The sequence below is a fragment of the Balaenoptera musculus genome, chromosome 2 (assembly GCF_009873245.2).
Source record: "Balaenoptera musculus isolate JJ_BM4_2016_0621 chromosome 2, mBalMus1.pri.v3, whole genome shotgun sequence".
Classification (NCBI taxonomy): Eukaryota; Metazoa; Chordata; class Mammalia; order Artiodactyla; family Balaenopteridae; genus Balaenoptera; species Balaenoptera musculus.
Window position 1 is genome coordinate 62,673,714 of NC_045786.1, and position 23,917 is coordinate 62,697,630.

The 23,917-nt window shown below is 34.5% G+C and overlaps 1 protein-coding gene across 11 annotated transcripts in view; it reads left to right on the forward strand.

The window, feature by feature from the left end:
- The window catches only part of MYO9A (myosin IXA), a 281,728-nt gene that overhangs the window by 147,267 nt on the left and 110,544 nt on the right, over positions 1–23,917 (forward strand). For all 11 annotated transcript variants that reach the window (XM_036842812.1, XM_036842813.1, XM_036842811.1 and 8 more), the window contains 3 exons: positions 8,542–8,617; positions 18,493–18,636; positions 20,112–20,151. In XM_036842812.1, coding sequence (XP_036698707.1) covers positions 8,542–8,617; positions 18,493–18,636; positions 20,112–20,151 — 260 coding nt within the window. The remainder of the gene's footprint in view (positions 1–8,541; positions 8,618–18,492; positions 18,637–20,111; positions 20,152–23,917) is intronic.

Here is a 23,917-nt window from a genome sequence, read left to right on the forward strand (position 1 = left end):
CCCTGTCAGAACCACCTAGCTAAGCAGCTCTTGAAACCTGTTCCTCTACAAAGTCTGTGATATGATGTGTTGTTTTAAAGTGCTAGGTTTTGGAGTGATTTGATATGCAATGGATTATAATATAGCATACCAAAACATGAAATATTTAGGGATAAATTTAACAAAATACTGTTAGACCAGTATACAAGTGAGAGAAATTGAAAAATGCCTAAATAAATGAAGAGAGATACATATTTTTGTATTTCTGAGATGTCAGTTCTCCCCCAGATGGATCTGTGGATTGAATTAAGTCCCAGTGAATATCGAAGCAGATTTTGGGGTAGCAATTCATATGCTGATAACTAAAATTTATACAGAAATGTGGAATATCTAGAATGACCAAAACAATTGTGAAGAAGAATAATGAAGCTGGAGATCTTATACTATATGATTTGAAGATTAAAATAATCATGACATTGTTCTCTTAGTGTAAGCAAGAGAGCAATAGAAACCTACTCTATAGCACAGGGAACTGTACTCAATGCTCTGTGGTGACCTAAATGGGAAGGAAATCCAAAAAAGAGGGGAAGTATGTATATGTATAGCTGATTCACTTTGCTGTACAGTAGAAGCTAACACAACATTGTAAAGCTACTATACTCCAATTAAAAATTTTTAATAATTTTAGAAAAATTGAATAAAATCCTTTTCTGTAGAAAAAAAATAAAAAACAAAGTCCAGGAAAAGATCTATACATATATTGTCAATTGATTTTCCACAAAGGCCCTCAGATAATTCAGTGGGGGTATATATAGTCTTAAAAAAAAAATGGCACTGGAACAACCTGTATATCCATATGTTCAAGAGAAGTTTGACCCTTACCTTATATTATACATAAAAATTAACTTGAAATGGGTCATATAGCTCTTTGCAAAGAACAAAACTATTAAATTGATAGAAGAAAACCTGAGAGAAAATCTTTGCAGTCTTGGGACAAAATTTATTAGATGGCACATAAGAGCATGAACTATAAAAGGAAAAAATTGAGAAATTAGAGTTCACCAAAATTGAAAACTTCTACTTTAAAAAAGATATTGTCAAAAAAAACATAAAGCATATCACAGCCTGGGAAACAATATTCATAATAATTTATAATACAAAACCGATAATGGACTTCAAAACAAAATATTAAAAAAAAACCTCCTGCAATAATAAGAGAAACAGTTCAGATAAAAATGGTCAAGAGGGGACTTCCCTGGCAGTCCAGTGGTTAAGACTCTGTGCTTCCACTGCGGGGGGCACAGGTTTGATCCCTGTTTGGGGAAGATCCCACATGCCACACGGTGCAGCCAAAAAAAAAAAAAATGTTACTTTCTGGTTAAAAAAAAATGGTCAAGAGGTTTAAGCATACACTTAGAAAAGAAGATACATGAATCATCTATAGGCTCATTAAAGATTACCAGCTTTATAAGTCATTAGGGAATGCAAATTATAATCACAGTGAAGTCACATTAACACCCTGTGTCATGGCTAAAATTTAAGAAGTTGACAGTACTAATGATGGGTATGTGGAGCAGCTGGAATGCTTGTACACTCTGCTGGCAATGTAAAATATAGTACAATTATTTTGGAAAACAGTGTCAGTTTTTTATAAAGGTAAGCATATGCTTTCCATATGTTCTCTCCACGTAAGAAATGAACACATATGTTCACGTGAAGACTTTTTATAGATCAAACTCTAAAATGTAATGTTGAGTGAAACCTTACACAAAAGAGAGCATACTGTTTTATTCCACTTATATCCAGAAAATGCAAACCAGTCGATATGGACAGCAGGTGAGTGGTTGCCTTGGCCCAGGAGGGTGTGTGGGGGATTGTCGAAGAAAGGGCGTGAGGGAACTTTGGGAGATTATGGAAATTTTTCTTTTCTTTTTTTGGCCGTGCCACATGGCATGCCGGATCTTAGTTCCCCCACCAGGGATCGAACCCGTGCCCTCTGCAGTGGAAGTGCAGAGTCTTAACCACTGGACCACCAGGAAAGTCCCCGGAAATATTCTATATCTTCTTTTGGTGGCAGTTTTGTCTAAACTTAACTGACTATATGCTTATAATGAGTATGTTCTACAGTATGTAAATTTTACCACAATTTTAAAAATTAATTGCATATCATGAAGCCTGACATAAGTCATAGATAGATATCTAGAAGAGACTATTTTTCATGGAATTAAGCATACCAAAAATGAAAATATGTTACGGGAACCCCAGGAAGTGTCCACACCTTACTCATAACTTTTACCCAAGGAATGAAAATTTATATACACAAAATGAATTGAACAAGAATGTTTATAGCAGGGTTCCTCACAATAGCTCAAGACAGTACAAACCTTATATCCATCAAGAAATAAATGATAAATACAAAGGTGTATACACAATTGTATATACATATACAATGGAATACAACTCAGCAACAAATTACTGATATAGGGAACAACATAAATGAGGGCCGAGGGCCTCCTCGGGACCAGAGTGGGAACTAGCCAGCTTGCCTGATCTTGGGGAAGTCTTCAGTGCCGGGAAGACCTGACCATCTTTTGCTTTTTGCCAGGGCTGTGGCAGGGCACAAAGATTCTGATGTGGGGACCTCCACGTTACTCTCAAAAGAGAGAGGAGAAACAGCCTGGCATTTGGAGTCAGGCAGTGCCAGGTACAAATTCTGGCTCTGCTACTTAGCCCCTGTATTCCTGTGTGTGGAAGATGTTGTTTCTCAGAGCCTCAATTTCTTTCTCTGAAAGGTAGTCCCTACTGCATAGGGACAACATGAGGCTCAAATGTGATAATGAATGCTAAAGCCCGTGTCTACTACCCACTGCAGAGATTTGCATTAAAATAATTTAAAATATTCTAAAAAAAATGTTATGTGATCAGAATTCTTGTTTGAAAATGGTAGACGGAAACAAATACAGGATATGCCAATACGTATTTTGGGGAAGCCTGCAGGAAAGTCAGGGAGCTATTTCTATTGAGTTGATAGAATAAGGCTATTTATCAAATTTAGGAAATCAATGTGGATAAACAAATATGAATGTCTGCCTTACAGACAACCACAATAACAAAAAATGATTCTTTTTTTTTTTTTTTTTTTTTGTCTGCTGCAAGCGGCTTGTGGGACTTTAGTTCCCCAACCAGGGATTGAACCCAGGCCCTCGGCAGCGAAAGCACAGAGTCCTAACCACTGGATCACCAGGGAATTCCCTGAATCTCTGTCTTCTAAAGTAGCACGAGAAACCTTTATCTATCAAATGAAAACTAACAAGGGGGAATATGGATTTGAAGAGTGACATAAAAGTGAAACAAAATACAAGAAATAAGTACTATGATTTAAATTAATAAAAATAGATTAACATCACCAATTAAAATCTCAAAATGAATTTTTCAAAAAGTTTAATTAAATGATATCTAGATTCTTAAAATAATAAAAAGATGGAGAAAGCTATGTCAGGCAAAGGTGAACAATAGCAGTAAATAAAACTAGATAGTAATTTTAGCAGATCTTCGTCAATAGAATTTATAAAAAGATTTAGTTGAGAAAGACAGAAGCTGAACTCACTAGGAAGTTTTGAGAAACTTGTAAATACAAGTTATTATTTTATAAAACTTAATGCCTAATTTGCTTGATTAATGGGAAGAAAATAAGGTGAAAATATACTGGGTAACAATAGCTGTGATAGGAAGGGGATGACTTGTATCAGAGATTTAAAGGTTCTCATACTCTTTAGAAAAAGAGAATAGAGAATTGATTTAGTTTAGAACTCATGAATATGTTAAAAATTCAAGAATAATCAAAGAAGGGAATGTATATAACTTCCAAAACAAAACAAAGAAATCAGAATATAAAGAAAATAGTTCAGTAGAAGTCTGGGTAGAAGCATACAAGAATTAGGGTAGATACAAAACATAAAATAAGGCAGAAAAAATTCCAGATATATCAGTAATACCAATAAATTAAAACGAACCCAACTAAACAGTTTAAAAAAAGATTATGCAATTAAAATAAAATTCAGCTGTAAAATGTTTATAAGAGACAAACCTAAAGCATATGAACACAAAAAGATATGACCACAAAAATATAAAATATTCGAATAAAGTTGTATCAGAACGTTTATTCTTACTCTCTTGTACATTTTCCCACCCCCTTTAGGCAACTCCTCTTAAGATGTCTGTTACTATAAATTAATTTTCCCTTTTCTAAAACAGAAATGGAATCATACAGTATTCTTTTGTGTTCTGATTCTGTTACGTAACATAATTATATATGTATTCATTTATGTTGTTCCCTATATCAGTAATTTGTTGCTGAGTTGTATTCCATTGTATATGTATATACAATTGTGTATACAACTTTGTGTTTATCATTTATTTCTTGATGGATATAAGGTTTGTACTGTGTTGAGCTATTGTGAGGAACCCTGCTATAAACATTCTTGTTCAATTCATTTTGTGTATATAAATTTTCATTCCTTGGGTAAAAGTTATGATGGCGTTTACTGTGTCATAAAGTAGACATATGTTTAACATCATTAGGAACTATCAAACTTTTGGTGCTTTAAAGATGTTGTTCCATTTTCTTTTGTCCTACATTATTTGTGATGTTAAACTCAGATGTCATTCTGTTGTCATTCTTTCATATCTAATGTACCTTTTTTCATCTGGCTGCTTCAAGATTTTCTCTTTATTTTTTCATTTTCAGCAGTTTGACTGTGATGTCCCTAGATATGATTTATATTTATATTTATGCTGTTTGGTATTTGCTATACCTTTTGGACCTGTGCTTCATTATTTTTCATCAAATTTAGGAAATTTTTGGTCAGTATTTTTTCAGAAATCTTTTTCTGCTGCAATTTCTCTTTTTCTTCTGAGACCCCAATTACATGCTCTTAGAATATTTGATACAGTCTCAGATTCCTCATATTCTGTGGATTTTTCTTCTGTCTTTGTTCTTCCTGTTCTTCATATTGGATAATTTTTATTTATCTGATATCAAGTTCATTATGCTGTTTCAAGTCTCCTTGTAAAACCATAGAATGAAATTTTCATTTCAGAAAATTTCAGTTTTCAGTTCCAGAATATCCATTTGGATTCTTTTTACAGTTTCCATTTCTCTCCTGAGATTTTTCTGTTAGGTCATAAGACTGTCTTATACTTTAAGTCATTGAACATTATGATAGCAATTTTAAAGTCCTTTTATGCTAATTCCAACAAGTGGGCAATGTTGGGATCTGATGCTGTTGAAACGGGATCAAGAAGAAAGGTGCACAGGACTTAATTTTCTGATCTCAGTGGTCAGTTGCAAGTGTTCAGTATATTATTCCTTTAAAATATTTAATAATTAATGTTTAAAAAATCATTACACAAAGGGAAGTAACATGCATAAAAGAAACACCCTATTGTGTTTGCAAGGAAGATACGCCAAAAACGAGAAGAAAATTCCCGGTGAGCACTTTACAGTTTAAGAAGAATTTAAGAACATGAATCCAATAAAGGAGTAGCACAAATTTAAGACTATGAAATATCAGAATGTTGTTGAAATAGGTTTTGAACTACTAAAACAAGTAGAGGCATAAGTCAACACCTATGTGATCTCAATAAATAGAGGAAACATATCTTAAAATTGCATTACTAATATTAAGGAAAGGCCTGAAATGATTATATTTCAATATGCAGAAGAAAAGAATTCATATGGAGAATAGAAAATGATAATTTGTCATAAGGATATTTGGTGTCCATGACTTAGGAACTGAATAAATGAAACAAAAACAATGCATTCAAATATGTAAGAAAATAAAGTTGTTCAAAGTTCTAACTGAATTCGTTGATCCCAAGACATATATTTTCCAGTAACAGTTTTTATGTGGGTATAGATGTATGTCTTCAGTTCTGTTGGGTATATACTTAGTAGTGGAATTTCTGGGTCATATGGTAACTCTGTTTAATTTTTTGTTGAACTGCTAGACTGTTTCCCAAAGTGACTGTATCATTTCACATTCAGCAGTGTATGCAAGTTTCCAATTTTTACATGTCCTTGCCAACACTTACTATCTTCCTTTTTTATTATAGTCATGCTAGGGGGTGTGAAGTGCAATCTCATTGTAGTTTTGATTTCATTTCTCTGATGACTACTGATGTTGAGCATCTTTTTATGTGCTTATTAGCCATTTGTGTGTTGTCTTTGGAAAAATATCTATTCATATTCTGTTCATTTTAAAATTGGGTTATCTTTTGTATTATTCAGTTGCAAAAGTTCTTTTTATATTCTGGATTCAAACTTCTTATCTGACATTTGATTGGCCATTTTCTGTTGATACCATTTTGTGGGTTGTCTTTTCACTTTCTTGATATAGTGTCCTTTGAAGCACAAAAGTATTAGATTTTGGTGATGTCTGGTTTATCAGTCTTTCTCTCTGGTTGCTTGTGCCTTTGGTTTCATCTCTAAGTAACCATTGCCTGATCCAATGTCAGGAATATTTACTCCTGTGTTTTAAGAGTTTTATACTTTTAGCATTTGTATTTTGGTCTTTGATCCAACTTCATTCTTTTCCATGTGGACATATAGTTTTCCCAGTTTTTGTTGAAAAGATTATTCTTTTCCCATTGAATTGTCTTGGCACCTTTGTCAAAATTTAGTTGATCATAAATGTATTTCTGTACTCTCAGTTCCTTTCCATTGATCTATCTCTCTATCTTTATGCTGGTACCATACTGTCTCAGTTACTTTATCTTTGTAGTAAGTTTTTAATTCAGGAAGTATGAGTCTTCCAACCATGTTCTCTTTTTTTCAACATGGCTATTTTGGGTCCTTTGCATTTCCATATTAGTTTTATGATCAGCTTATTCATTCCAGTAAAAAAAATAAAAAAGGCAGCTGGAATTTTAATAGAGATTGCATTGATCTGTAGATGAATTTGGGGAACATTGCCATCCTAACAATATTAAGTTTTCCAGTCCATGAGCATGGATGGCTTTCCATTTATTTAGGTTTTATTTAATTGCTTTTTATGATGCTTTGTAGTTTTTCAGTAGACATTTTATATTTTTTGTTCAATTTATTCCTTTTATATTATTTTATTGCTATTATTAATGGAATTGTTTTCTTAATTTCATTTTCCAATTGTTTATTGCTAAGTTGATTTTTGAATATTGATCTTATATCTTGTAATTTTGCTAAACTTGTTTAATAGTCCTAATTTTTTTTGTGAATTACTTAGGATTTTCCACATACAAGATTGTTATCTCAAATAAAGATACTTTTACTATTTTAAATATACTATCTGTTAATCTGTCTATCTGTTAACCCCATACCCCTATTTTGTTCCTCCCTGCTTCCCTCTCCTCTTTGGTAACCACATGTTGGTTTTCTGTATCTGTGAGTCTATTGCTGTTTTGCATATACATTCATTTGTATTTTTTTTAGATTCCACATATAAGTCATATATAGTATTTGTCTTTCTCTGTCTGACTTACTTCACTAAGCATAATGTTCTCTAGGTCCTTCCACATTGCTGCAAATGGCAGTATTTCTTTTTTTTCATGTCTGAGTAATATGCCATTGTATATATATATACCACATCTTCTTAAGCCAAGTGTTGGCTGATGGGCATGTGGGTTGCTTCCGTGTCTTAGCTGTTATAAACAGGGCTGCTATGAACATTGGAGTGCATGTATCTTTTCAAATTAGTGTTTTCATTTTTTCCAGATGTGTACCCAGGAGTGGAATTGCTGGATCATATGGTAGTTCTATTTTTAGTTTTTTGAGAAACCGCCATACTGTTTTCCACAGTGGCTGTACCAATTTACATTCCCACCAAGAGTGTATGAGCATTCCCTTTTCTCCACATCCTCGCCAGCATTCGTTATTTGTGTTTTTTGATGATAGCCATTCTGACCGGTGTGAGGTGATATTTCATTTTGGTTTTGATTTGCATTTCCCCAGTGATTAGTGATGTTGAGCATCTTTTTATGTGCCTGTTAGCCACCTGTGTGTCTCCTTTGGAAAAATGTCTATTCAAGTCTTCTGCCCATTTTTTAATTAGATTTTTTGTTTAAAAAATATTGGTAATTCTTGAGGAAGCAATTCATCATCTTTGATTCTTAGTGTCTTTATATGTAAGATTAATCTCTAAAATCTGTAGTTTATAGGAGCAATATCCTATTGCTGAAAAATGGTGCAGAGGAATCAGGAATTTTTTGAATATTAAAATAAGAAATGAGCTTGTACACTTCTAGACATTCAGCCCAGTTACCCTTGTACTTCCTGATAATATTTAAATGAGAGGAGAAATTAAAGAATTTATTATTAAATTCCCTAATTGGTTTCATTGTTGACTAAGTCAGATTTATAAGTAACAGTCATGGGACTTGGTTCATATTATTATTATTTAGACATTTCTGATATGTTTAGCAAATATTTAGTATTGAAGTATATTAATTTCATTTGTTCCTAGAAAACTTATTTCATGTTTAGTTTATCTTAGCATTGATTGAAAGTTTTTGCTTTCTCTATGCTAGGTATAACTCGGAAAAATCCCAGAACACCTCTTTCTGATCTCCAGGGCATGAATACTCTAAATGAAAAAAACCAACAGTAAGTATGTTTGGTTTAAGTTTTCAAGGACGTAAAGAAGAAATAACTAGAATTCTTATTAATACTTCTGTGGCTTTAAAAGTATGCAGTAAATCGGGCCTTTTTTTCTTTTAATTTCTTAAAGCTTTTGTAAATGGTGTAATAAGTTAAAAAGGTTAGAGTTAACAGTACAGTAAATTATCTAAGATTGCCTCTAGTGAAGTGGTAGTACAATGTAAAAAAAGTTTCCCCAGGATAATTAAAAATGAGTGCATATGTTTTAATTTCTGAGACCCTTCTTGCATTTTAAATGTCTTTTGCAAAAGTAATGGGTATTCTGCTTCTTTCCATGGAGAAATCTTATTGGTAAGTAATAATTGAGTAGTTTGATTTACATCAAACTGTCCGATACCTTTTCTTGATGAGTGTGATACCCAAAGCTTACCTTTTACCATTTTCAATGAAGAATTCTTAAGTAAAATTTGAAAGTAACAAATATAAGTAATTTTCTGAGTTTGTAAATAAAGCTCCTTTTCCTTTACACATACTGTTTTATAAAGATTGTACTTTAAATGAGCAAAAGAGCATTGTTTAGTGTCTAGAGTCTGCTGTGTACATTTTAAACATCAAGAGAATTGAGCTTCTTAGTGTCCTGGTAAGATACAAGATTAGGATGATCAATCATTTAAAATTAAAGTATAACTTCATTGATCAGGTTTTCCATTTTGAGTTAACTATGTCTTTCTAATATATATCGTCACTCCTCTGCTCCATAACTTTTTTTTTATAACTCTTTATTGCTTATTACAAGAAGTCTAGGTTCACTACTTTAACCTGCAAGAGCTGTCACAGCCCAAGTATCCAACCTCAACTGTACTTATCTTTAACGCCAGCAAATTGAACTACTGGCTGTCTTTATAGTGCATGCATTTTGTTTTCTTAACAGTGACAGTTGGCTGATGATGAAAATCACCATTATATGTGCATGTTAGATTTTACCCAAGAACAAATTAGATCGTTAATCTGGTGACCTGTGTACCTTTTTTATTTCAATCTATTGGCAGTATTCTCACCCTGGTCATTAGATATCCCTAACTTAAGGAACTCATTTTCTTGATTTGGGTAAAAAAAGGAACTGTGACTTGTTGCATTTCCCGAAGCAATTTAATGATTATAACTTTCCTAATTCCTAGTTTTTGTTTTTGTTTTTTTCTTGGCCACTCGCGCAGCTTGCAGGATCTTAGTTCCCCGACCAAGGATTGAATTTGGGCCACCGCAGTGAAAGTGCCATATCCTACCCACTGGACTGCTAGGGAATTCCCAGTTATGTTTCTTTGTACTGCTTTCAATTTTGGATGCCTGAAGTGATCTGTATGGGCTTGTCTGTTTTTTATATATCAGTTGGAATAGTCTGATATATTGGTTTAAGATTGGTCTGGGCTCAAGAAGTTAAGGTGATTTTAGGCACTCATGGAATGACAAACTAATTTTGTAAAGATGTGTGTATAAGCTCATTATTGAGACCCTTCCTCACAGAGAAATTGATCACATCAGCTTGATTCTTTTCCTTTGCGTACAATGAAGAAAGATATGTGGCATTGAAGTAATGTTATCAGGAAAAGGCCAGCTAGCAGTCTTAACAAGAGAGCCTCGCAGCTTGTGTTTGTTGTATTGGTGAGTTTATTTTAGACATATTTTAGAGAAAATTGGTGAGAAGATAGAGAGGATAGAACAATAGATACTCAGAAAATCAAATCAGTCATGAAATCATTAGCTTGTATCTACTAAGTGGAGTCTTTTGGACCTTCCCTATGGGAACACTCCTAATAAGTGACTCTTAAATGAAAGAGTGGAACATCCAATTTGCTGGTGATCTAGGACTAAGAATTGATGTAGTCTGTATAAAAACAAGGAAATGCAAATATAAAACTATTTTTAGCCAGTGCAAATATTCCTCAAGTGAGAGATAAAACTTTAATTAATGTTGAGTGGGCAGTTGCTTTTTGGTAAGGGGTATAAACTGGAAACAGATGTCTTTGTTTCAAAATATGATTTGAAAAAAGTACAGAGCCTATAATTACATATCATAAAGCAGAGATGGTAAATAGAGGCTGCTGAAGTGACACAATGTGAATAACTAAAAAGACTGCACTGGTTTCAAAGATACATTCGTTCCTAGGTGGAAAAAGCTCTTCTGAATAGTTGTAGAGAAGATTGTGTGAAGAATAAAATATACCACCCTATATTGGGAAAATATGCCTTTGGAAACTTGTTATTTAGGGGGCAAAAAGAGTATTATCAGAATTTATTGTTGACAAGTACATAATGAATTTGCACCTTGTGGAAGTATATGGTATGTTTTATAATCAAATGGGGTCTGCTGTACTATCATGCTAATCCCAGGGCATTAAGGAACTAGAATAAGTCTCATTAAAACTCGTGGGTTATGACACCATTTTTTAGGACTTTCGCTATATTGATAACCACATATTTGAGTACTGGGATAAACCTGTCCTCTAAGAGTTGACTATGTAGCATGTGTGGATCCTGATTTCTATTCTTAATGCAACTAAAAACTCACTGTCTAAAGTTTATTTTTGTTTAAATTCAACTTTTCCTCTTGATCTGGGCAAATGACTGCTTACCATCTGAGACACTGTATTATAAAATGCAACAATGAGAACAAAAATAAATACTTTTTTTGAAGGATAAGTCAAATAATTTATTACTAGGGTTTTTAAAGTAATTATCATATTTAACATGATTTATAAAGGTGAATGGATTTCAAGGTTCTCTTGGAACCAATATGACTTGATGTCACATAAAACAGCTTGGAGTAATTTCTCATATGTTACAGCCAGATAAATCTCATGGCATTTGATCATGTCTTAGAATGTATTTTGTTTACCCTAATGAAAAAATACAGAACTTGGTTATTAATGTAAGCAGTTATATGTGATTAGCAGTTCATATAATAATAGCAAATTAGTAGTATGGAATAATACTCATATTTTAGTATAAATTTAAAACATTAAGTATTATATAGTTATTTCAAAAGTCTCTTCCAAGTTTTTTCACTTTAATATATAGTATGTTGGTTATCCTAAATGATATTTGTGTGTTTTTACATAGTTATGTTTGTCCTTTGTTTTAAAAATTAGTGACTTTTTTACTGGAGCCTTATTTGCATGTAACATCTATTCCTGAAGGTCAGATTGTTCTTGAGAGAAAAATAAAGAAATAAATTAAGACAGATACAACTTCTAGTTCTGCCAGATCATTTGTTTATTTAACAAGTACTTCGTGCCAGGTCGTGTGGTGGAAACTGGAGATTCAATACTTTGTGAGATAGATGTGATAAGTGATATGATTGGAGAAATATAGGATACCATGGAAACATAGAGGAGGACTTTTAAATTTTTTATGCTAATACTGTATTTAAAGAATTGGATATGGGGCCAGATGCATCAGAAACGTTTTTCAGAAAAAGAATCTTTTAAACTGTTATCTGAGTGAAGAGTAAGGGTGAGCCCTTTGAAGAGGAGGGTGATGTTTTACAGGCAGAGGAGCAACCTGTGTGATGGTCCAGGAGCAAAAAGAGAGCTCTCTCTAGAGAGCATGGCACGAATAAAGAATTAAAATAATGTGAGTAAGAAGAGAGAAATGATGAGAGTTGACTCTAGAAAGACAAATAGACATAGGCTAGTTCATGTGGGGCTTTGTTAGCCGTATTGGAGAGGTTGGACTTCATCTTAAGGGTAATGAGAAGCTATTTAATGCTTTTAAGCAGGGGACTGACTGATATTTCAGAAGAATCTCTATGATTGCTTTATGGAGAATGATTTGTAGAGGCACTGGATTGGGTACAGGAAGACTAGCAGTTCTGGCAAGAGATGATGGCTTGCAGTAGGTGGTCGTGGGTACATATTGATGTGAACCTGTATTAAGGAGGAAAATTGAAAATCTATATGTCTCTCACCTGATTTTATGAGGATTCAGTGTTTCTGAGACGTCTGTATTGGATTTTCTATGCTTTGTGCAAATAATTTTTATATGTATGCAACAAATATATGACAGTGATCTAATGTATATATAAGGAGTACATTGTATATGGAGAACAAAGACGTTGTGTATGCCATCAATCTTAATAGCAATGTGCTAATAAGCTAAGGGAAGCCCCTAGAAAAACTGAGACAGATACCTATGTCAAGTCATTTCATTGAAATAACCAACTGGCACAAAGATTTTATTTATTTATTTATTTATTTATTTATTTATTTATGGCTGTGTTGGATCTTCGTTTCTGTGCGAGGGCTTTCTCTAGTTGCAGCGAGCGGGGGCCACTCTTCATCGCGGTGCGCGGGCCTCTCACTATCGCGGCCTCTCTTGTTGCGGAACACAGGCTCCAGACGCGCAGGCTCAGCAGTTGTGGCTCACAGGCCCAGTTGCTCCGCGGCATGTGGGATCTTCCCAGACCAGGGCTCGAACCCGTGTCCCCTGCATTGGCAGGCGGATTCTCAACCACTGCACCACCAGGGAAGCCCTGGCACAAAGATTTTTAAGTACACACAGAGCTTTTTCTTTCTCCCCAGCATCCCATTGATCGTCCTGTCTTAAAAATAGGCACAGCCTATTTTTGCTTTCTTTCACTTCTAATCTTCTACTTCACCATTGAGCCTACCATTCTAATGCTGGGACTCTTCCTGTTACTCAGTGTGTAAAATACCAGTAAAACCTTTTTGCTGTATTTTAAGCCTTTACATAACACATAGGAGAAAGAGTACGGGTTTGGGAGTCACCAAAAATTTGTTCTTGGCTCAGCTTATCTTCGTATTCTGAGATTGTGACTCTTGTAGCCTTCGTTTCCTGAAAAGAGAGGATGGGGGGAATCTATGTCTTATATAAAACTTGTGGAATATATTGGGTGAGGAGACAGAGTGATTAAGGATGATTTCTAGATTTCTGGCTTAGTACTTAAGTAGGGAATATAAAAGAGGCAACAGTTTTGAAGAGGGAGTGATAGTTTCAGCTTGCACATGTTACTTTGAGATTCCTGAGAGACCTTCATCTAGAGAGAGAGAATAAATCATTGGATATACAGATACACTCAGTTGATTCTTGGGCTAGAAGATGTATTTTGTTATTGATCGGGGATCTCGGTGTTTAGCTGGTGACTTCCAAATGTCTGCTATCTCTAGATTGTTTCTCTTGGGTCAGTCAGTTTTCCCTGCCTATAGCTTTTAAATCTGGCTACTGATGTTCTAGGTATATAGCTGGGCTTCTCATGATTCCATACACATGCTTCCACTTAATTCCTCCTATTTTCAGTGTATCTCACCCACCCCTACCTTTAGCTATGCCTAATGTCTCTGACTTCTCCTGAGAGTCTGTGTTTCCAACTTTTCTATAAAGTAAAATCTTTGAAAGGCTTGAGGAAGGGAATGTTACTTCACTATATAGGGTAAGAGTAAGGATCTAGCTCATTTTTAAAGACTTTCAAACTAACTTCCATTTTTAGCCCCATTCAGCATCACCCTTGCAATGGTACCAGTTATCTCTAATATCTGAACCTTTCCGGAGTTCTAAATGAGAACACACTTGCATTTTGTTGTTTTAGCCTCTCTCCCACTCCAAACCCCAGCCTCTACACACACACACAAGCATATGTGTATTCTCAATCATGCCTACCCCTATAGACTCCCCTTTTCTATGATTCCGACGTACATATAAACTTAGGTTTTAATTTTTTCTAGTCTCCTACATCTCTTATTACATGTCTGTCAACTTTAAACTTTTACTGTTCCTTGTCCCTTGCATAGTCTTCCTTCTCACTCTTTGTCCTTGTGAATTTATGACTTTGTCAAATTCGTGGTATTTCAGCTGGGGGCTGACAAAAACAATTGCTATGGAGTATGCTATGGCAGCTTATTATGGGTTTCCCTTATGCAAACACCAAATAGTTTATTTACAAATGTAGCTTATTTAAGAATGTTATCCTAGTGAGCAGGAGTGGGGATATGGGAATAAAAAAGGGAAGGATGGAGAATCCATACAAGAATCAATGAATGAGTTGGCCACTGGTTGCTCAACCCTGTGGGACCAACTGAGAAGCTTAATGATTTGTGTCTCAGGACCATCTATTTGCCTTGAGGAAGAAAAGAGGAGGGACTTATCCATTGCTCCAGGGGTTGCTGGCCCCACAGAGAGTTCTGCTTGTGTAAGTGCAGAGCAGAAGCCTACATCAGACAAGAGGCAAGTGTCTGGAGTCTGAAACTAGGTGCTGCCAGCAGCATCTGTTTGACGCTGGACAAAATTTGTGTGTATGACTAGTTACAGTACCATTTGCAACAGCAGCAGCTAGAATAAGAGGTAAGACTTATGGGATTTGAAATGGAACATAAGAAGTGTGCAGTATACGTGTTTAATAGGAACCTTCAATTCAGTCTTTATACATTAAGGTAGCATTTGATACAAGAGACTATACAAAACACACATGTACATTAGGAAGCATATCAATAAAATGAATACCACCCAAGTTCAGAACCAGAAGATTATTAGTATTGCTGCAGCCACTTTTTTATCATATATTTTCTGGTCATTCTCCCTCTCTCCCCACAGGTAACTGCTATCCAGAATTTTATGTATACCATTACTATGCTCTAAAAAATAGTTTTACAATAAATGTATGTTTTTCTAAGCAAAGAGTCATTTGGCTTAGCTAGTTTTTGAGTTTTTAGAAATACTAATATATAGTAGTGGTCGCTGTGACTTTTCTCCTCAATAATATCTATCTAAGATTCATCCATCTTGTGGCATGTAATTTGTTCTTTTTAGTTGCTATATAATATTATATAGTATTGGAGGGCATGGGGAGTTATTGTTGAATGGGTACAAAGTTTCAGTTTGGCTAAAAGTTCTGGAGATAGATAGTAGTGATGGTTGCACAACAATAAATGTACTTAATGCCACTGTATTATACACTTAAAAATGGTTAAAATGGTAAATGTAGTTAAATGTATTAATTTTTTCTCTATTATTTGTCCTTTTAATAACTTATTTTAAAGAATTGTTTCCTCAGTCCAAAGTCATCTATTCAGCCAGATTTTCTTCTGAACTTTGGTGGTGCCGATATCCATTTCAACCCTAAGCTTTTGTGACAGTCATTTTAATTTCCTCTGATCATGTACAGATGCATCTTGAATTAATTTCATCTTCTTGTAGAAATCTCTCCTGGCATTTTTTTGATCAGAAGGGTTTGTTCTCTAGATCTGTCACGTGGCTGTCACAGTGGTGTCTTCTTTACCTTTGTATTGGTCATTCCTTATGTTATTCTTCTGTTTTGTATCAACAGTTTTTTCTACCATTTTTTCCTTTTATAGATCTACTTTGTAAACTTTTACAGAGCATATTCTCTAGAAGCTCCATGAGAAAGTATATATAGGAGGAACATGTTTTTGATTCCTTGTATAACTAAGCATGCATTTATTCTGCCCTCGCACTTGATTGGAAATTTGAGTTTGTATAGACTCTTGGTTGGAAATAACTTCTTTTCAGAATTTTGAAGACACCGCCACATTGCCTTTTAGTTCCAGCATTGCTGATTTCTGAGGCCTTTTTTAAAATAGCTTTATTGAGATATAATTTACATACCACAAAATTTCACCCACTTAAAGTATACAATTCATTTAAGAGTTGGCCAACTATTCCAAAATCTAATTTAGAACATTTTAGTCAGTTCAAAAGGAAGTTTCCTATTTACTAGAATGTTTCCTTTTCTCGTACTCTCACTCACTGTAGGTAAACATGATCTACTTTTTGTCTCTGTAGATTTGCCTATTCTGGAAAAAAAATTATTTTTTTGGAAATTTTATATAAATGGAATCTACAATATGTGGCCTTTTGTGTGAGACTTCTTTCGTTTAGCATAATGTTTTCAATAATCTACGTTGTAACATGTACCAGTACTTCATTCATTTTATGTTATGGAATAACATCTCATGTTATGGATATTTTGGTTGCACATTTATCAGTTAATGAACACTTGGGTTCTACTTTTTGGCTATTATGAATAATGCTGCTGTGAACATTCATATACAAGTTTTCATGTGGACGTGTTTTCAGTGCTTTTGAGTACATGCCTAGGAATGAAATTGCTGTGTTATATGGTTACTGTCTGTTTTGTTTAACATTTTGAGAATTTGCCAAACTGTCTTCCGGAGTGGCTCGGACATTTTACATTACCAGTAGTAATGGATAAGGGTTCCAGTTTCTCCACATTCTTGTCATTTTGTTATTGCATGTCTTAGAGGGAATGAAGTAGTATCTCATTGTAGTTTTGATTTATATTTCCCTAAATAATGATGTTCAGCATCTTTTTATGTGCCTATTAGTGATTTGTATATGTTTTTTGATGATTCATATATCTTCTTTGAATAATTGTCTATTTTGTCCATTAAAAATTTTTTTGGTATATATTCTTCTTTCCATGTATATAAATATAATTGTCTTAAACAAAACTGTATCATGCAACAATATTTAGATTTGATAATATATGCAGACAGCTTTTTATGCCATTAAATACTGTTCTCCCACATGATTTTTAATAACCTTATAGACTTCCATGTGGGTGGTTATAATATAACTTCTTTCATTTATTTCCAATTGTTGGTTATTTAGGTTGTTTCTGATTTTCTTGATATTGATGAAAATTTTTGTAGATAAAGTTTTGCATGTTTGATTATTTTTTTATCTTCTGTTGTTCTTAGTAAGAAGCTTGACCAGGAGCACAGAACAAAGCTATTACAAGATTTTAAAGATATTGTCCTGGCTATCTAAAAAGTAGTATAGTTTAAATAAAGAACTAATTGGAAAATAAATATTTTAAGGTTATATTCCATTTTTCAAAAGCAGGAAGTTTCAAAAATAGTACAAAGGAAAAACATAGTTCATAGAGTCCTATGTACCCTTCACTCAGTTTTCCTTAAATGACATCCTATATACTGGTAGTATATTATCAAAACCAGGAAAATTACATTGTTACATTAATATTAACTAGACTACAGTTCTCACCATTTAAAAAAATCTGTGTGTGTGTGTGTGTGTGTGTATGGGTAGTTTTTGCAGTTTTATCCCATATGTAGATTTGTGTAACCAACACCACAATCAAGATACAGAACTCTTTCATCATCATAAAAGAATTTATTCATGCTGCTTATTTGTATTATCCTTCTTCTTCCATGTCCCTTTCCTGTCCTCTAGCAACCACTAATCTGTTCTTCATTTCTGTAGTTTTGTTATTTTGCGAATGTTATGTAAATCAAATTATATAGTATGAAACTGTCAGGGAGAAAAAACTTTTCATCTGCCTTCTTAGGTTCAGTGGCTGCGGGCCTGTAAGTTACACTAGTGAAAGACAATTAACAGGCGAAGAAGCATACAGTTTTTTTTAATATCTTACATGCATGAGTATTCTCCGAAAAGAAGTGAAACTCAAAGAAGTGGCTACACTCAGTGGCTAATATATCCTTTTTAAAAAGGAAAGAGGGTTTGGGCTTCAAACACAGACAAAAGCCATGACATTATATTATAATACATTATATTATTTACTGCTTGTTAAGAGGTATATTTAAAGGTATTAGCTATATGATGTGCTCACCTTCATGCACATTTGAATGTGAATGTGCTAGAATCCGTAGAAATTTTTTGTTCTGAAAGAGTAAAAGATAAGCCAAATTAATCAGTAATCTCTCTGATAAAACCATTTTCTGCTGGTTTAGCATTTTTTCTAAATTTTAACTTTAGTGTTTAAAGTTTTATTTTACTTTTTTAAGAAATGTATAGAGTTTTAGAGATGTCTCAATTAACAAAGCAAATTGTACTCTATTTAATTTTTACAGTGAAACATTTGATTTTGCCTGGAATGGCAGAACTGGGATTCACCAGAGCAGACTATCAAGTAACACCTCCTTGCTTGATAAAGATGGGATATTCGCTAATTCAGCTAGCAGCAAACTCTTGGAGAGAGCCCATGGAATTCTCACGTTAGTATTGATCAATAATGTGGATTGCTTTTTTATGACTGATTTAAAATTTCTGGCTAAAAAAGAAGAGAGGTGATCATGAAGCATTATTTTCATGAGTGGAATTTTGAGTGAAACAAGACTCAAAAGTAGTCAGAATTTAGAGCTGTGACAATCTCCTGTATTATAAAGCCGGTGTTTGTTTTCATCTCACCAGGTGAATCATGACTGAATATACTTATTATGGAGATGACTCTTTATTGCTCTTTAACAGACCCTACATCCAGAGAGAGCAAAAACTGTTAGCTCTTTTTAGGATTCCTAGTCTTTAACTGCAGTTGTCCTTTAATTCTGACAATCCTAACAAATTGGGCAGGAAAATCCCTTACGAAGTGGTGAATGGGGCCATATACAGTTTACCCCTCAACACTGCATGGGTTAGAGGTGCCAACCCTCTGGACAGTCAAAAATTTGTGTGTTTCCTGTAGTCAGCCCTCCATATCCACTGCTCCTCTGTATCTGTGATTCCACATCCACAGATTCAACTAACCTCAGATCAAGTAGTACTGTAGTAGTTACTGTTGAAAAAAATTCCACTTATAAGTGGAACCACACAGTCAAAACCTGTGTTGTTCAAGGGGAACCTGTATGGTGATTTATAACACTTACCCAAGCCTGCCATTCCTCCTTACCTGATTTAGAACTGGTTTGAGGACATAGAGATAACCATGCATGGTAGACCAGTAAAAAGTTCTTAGCTACTTATATCAACATATTTCAAACACTTCCAAAGCATATTTTTTGACCACTAGCTAGAGGTGTGACTGAGTTGGATTCGTTAATCCCTAAATCATCTCTTAACAGTGTGAATAGGCTCAATTTGTATAAGTCTTGCTATACTCCAGAATTAGTAGGTGAAAGAGCTTAGATTCAAGCCCAGGTCTTCCTGACACCCCAGCCCATGTTCATAAGCATTGGGCTTTATTCCCTGTATGTAGCCATTAAAAAAAAAAAAGATTTGATATAAGTGTGATACTGAATTATGAATAAGGGAAAAAAGGGCAAAAGAGAATTTTTAATTTCTAGAAATGGAAGATCATGAGTCTTAGTGAAAAGTACATTTTAAAAATTCATGAAATTAGGCATCTATTTAAGTTTAAAATGACAGAAACAATGCCTCTGTAGGTTTAAGAATGCAGAGCCCTATTAACATCCAAAAGAAAATGAAACTTCAGCTTTGAATGTACATTATGTTACTTATCATCGGACTTAAATGTGTTTGTACTTGTATTACAGAGCAGGCATCTCTTTTCTTCGCTTATCCTTCCTTCCCAAGGGTGACTGCTTAGTTGAATTAGACAGTGTTTTCATTTAGGCGACCTATAACTTGGAAATGGGTATATAATCTGTTGTTTTAGTAGAGACCTTGAAATCAGTGTCTCTACAGTGGTGTTTTTTTTTTTTTTTTTTTCCTAATGTATGATTTATCTCTATAGGAGAAACAAAAATGTCAAATCCAAGCCTGGCCTTCCAAAGGTGAGTATTATGAAAAAATTTTTTCTGTTAGTGCCCCACTTCATAATTTTTTTTTTATTATTCATGCAAACGATCTTTATAAACAAAAAAAGAAATATCTTATTTGTACCCAAAATAGAGGTTAATTGTGTATATTCAGTTGAAACCATTTTAGAAATAATGCTGGATGTTATGAAATGGCCAAGTTTAATGGTTCAGGTAAATATTTGTGATATGTCCCATTTTCTAGTGTTTGAAGAGCTTCTGAATATAAATGTAAATTTTTGTTGAGTAATTGCATTTTTGCATAAGATCGTTTCATTTCCCCTTGAGTCAGGTTAAGATAAAATTTTGAACTTTATCTGATTTAAAAATAATTTCTAAGTAATGCTTACCTAACTCTCATCATCATTAGCGTTAGTTAGCCAGGTTTTTCTGTAAAGGTCAAGTTAGGCTTGCAGGCTTATCTGGTCTGGTCTGTGTTATAATTACTTAGCTCTGCTATCATAGCACAAATGCAGCTGTAGACAATATGTAACTGAATGAGAGTGACTGTATTCCAATAAAACTTTATTTATGGGCACTGAAATTTGAATTTCATTTGATATTCACATGTCATATATTATTTAATTCTTTTTGCAACCATATAAATCTTATAAAAACAGTGGGCAGGATTTGACCCAGGGGTTGTAATTTGCCTACTCTAATCTACATTCCAAAATATTTATTAAATTTACCAAAGAAAGAAAAATCTTAGAGTTTTTCTTTCTCTTGTGCTCTCCCAAAGAAGGAGTCCTGTTGTTTTTAACTTTGTTAATGGGCATAATTTCAAAATTCTAAAAGAACTGAAAAAGAGCTATTTATTGTCATGATTCTCTAGTTCAAGAAAGAAGAAAATGAATCTGTCTTTAATTTTTCCTTCTACTTAAGTCACCTTATATTTCCAAAGAAAATTTAATGTGCTGCTGATGTGGTTTGTGGTAGTGACAAATATGTTTTAAGCCACAAAGAAAATTTACCTAAGTGGTTTGTGATCATGGTCTTACATGAAATGATTTTATGTAGAGAGAAAGAGAGGAGACTACATTCATTGTCACATATTCTTTATTGTTCATTTGTCTTTCTTTTTTCCTTCACTGTCTCTCTAGCCTTTTAGTATATTGAATGCCACCTCTGGGCCTCGTGTTTGTGCTGTTCTTTTCCCTCTCCTCAAATGGATAACTTATTTCTTTTTAATTGTAGTATAGTTGATTTACAATGTTGTGTTAATTTCTGCTGTACAGCAAAGTGACTCAGTTATACATATATATACATTCTTTTATAACTTCTTAAACTTTACATGATAGCCAACAAGAATATGTTGGATACATCTGAAGTAAATGATTCCATTTAATCATCAATCATGGGAATCCCATCTATTTCTCAATCTTTTAAAATTAAATATGGCTAATTTTTGGTTTATTTTAGTGTGTCTTGTATATTCAAGTACATATATTTAATATTAGAGAGGCAACATAGTCTATGAGAATATAGACCTTGGAGTCAAACTGACCTACATTCAAATGATGGATCTGTTACTTGCTCTTTGATTTTTTTTAAAATTAATTAATTAATTAATTTTTTGGCTTCGTTGGGTCTTTGCTGCTGTGTGCGGGCTTTCTCTAGTTGTAGCAAGTGGGGGCTACTCTTCGTTGTGGTGGTGCATGGGCTTCTCATTGAGGTGGCTCCTCTTGTTGCGGAGCATGGGCTCTAGGCGCGCAGGCCTCAGTAGTCGTGGTACGCAGGCTCAGTAGTTGTGGCTCACAGGCTCTAGAGCGCAGGCTCAGTAGTTGTGACGCTTGGGCTTAGTTGCTCCACGGGATGTGGGATCTTCCTGGACCAGAGCACGAACCTGTGTCCCCTGCATTGGCAGGCGGATTCTTAACCACTGCGCCACCAGGGAAGTCCCTGCTCTTTGATTTTTGGAGTAAGTTCTCGAACTTGTCTTAACCTGTCTCTTCATTTGTAATGTGGGGGATAATATATGTTAGGATGAGAGATATATATTTGGTATGTGCATGATTAGTATTCAATAAATAATAAGTATTTTCTTCATATTTGCTACCAGAATGTTAGAGCTGAAGTTGTGGCTTATCTGTGTACATACATGTAGGCATGACGTGCGCTTTGTTTAGTAACCTCACTCTTCATCTTACTTTCCTACCCTTCTTTAAATATGCCTCATTTTTTCTAATTATGCTTAATGAGTGTTTTGCTTGTTTCTTTCAGTCCATTTCAAACCAAGGCAAAACAAGTATATATTAATAAAATTAAAGTAGCAGATTCTGTATCCTCATTGACTATGGTCATTTGCTGATTAAGATATTTTGGTTGCATTAAGTTAGTTTTATGTGATGTGGAAGGAAGCAACAGAAGTGTAGATAACCTGAACTTCTTTTCCCTTTTGCTCTTTTGTGAAATCTGCCACTTTCTTACCTTGAGTATGAATCATTATTGTATGCATCCCTACAACTTTTATTGCTACTGGAAATAAGATTCAGTTACCTGTATTAAGGGTACCTCATTTTATTGATATAGGTAGGATTTAGAATGCTTTATTTTTATTACAGTTCTGAATAAACACAGGCAAATATTCAACACATATAACCTCCAACAGCCCTTAGCCTTCTGTTAATATAGTTCTGTTTTGATAGTTCTTTCCCGTTCTCTCCTAGAGAGTACTTTCCCTCTCATACCTTGAAACCATCACTTCTATTAAATATACCTTTCTAATATGATCTACCTTTAAATTTTCAGTCTTTTACTGACAGTTCCCTTGTTGTACATTTCTACTTTGACACCCTGCTCATCTCTCAGACTTGATCCCCAAAGCGATTTTGGTTTGTCACTCCCCTACTGAATTTTTTTTTTTTTTTTTTTTTTTTTTTTTTTAATTTATTTATTTATTTATTTTTGGCTGTGTTGGGTCTTCGTTTCTGTGCGAGGGCTTTCTCTAGTTGTGGCAAGCGGGGGCCACTCTTCATCGCGGTGCGCGGGCCTCTCACTGTCACGGCCTCTCTTGTTGCGGAGCACAGGCTCCAGACGCGCAGGCTCAGTAGTCGTGGCTCACGGGCCTAGCCGCTCCGCGGCATGTGGGATCTTCCCGGACCGGGGCACGAACCCGTGTTCCCTGCATTGGCAGGCGGATTCCTAACCACTGCGCCACCAGGGAAGCCCCCCTACTGAATTTTTGTAGTCACTCAGGCTCAAACGTTGAAGGTAAGTTTATTGTCCATTTTAGTTGTCTTTAACAACATGAGCAATATCTTCTTAATCTTTGTGGCTACAGCACCTTGCACAGCAAGCAGTAAATAATTGTTTAAAAAACAATGAACTGACTAATCTTAATAAGCTAAACAATGAAGATGGAATTAAGAAAGGAATAAAGTAGATAATGAACAGAAGACCTAAGAAAGGAATTAGCTCCGTATCTGTTTTCTGCTAGATCTTGGGCCCACATTTCAGTTCTTGGTTTTTGTCACATCATACTGGACTATTGAAGCTGTCCCTTGACTGGATTTATCTCTCTCTTGCCTCCTTAGCCTCCTGTCTAACACATTGTCCTGCTCCGCCTTGTCTCTCCTTTCTTCCTTGCCCTGTTTTATCTTCTTCATAAATCTTAATAACCCTCAGATTATCATTTATTTTTTAATTTCCTTATAGTCTGTTTCCCTGTACTTGAATGCAATGTATTCCTAGCACTTAGAACAGAATCTGTAGTAATCACTGCATATTTGTTGATGGATCT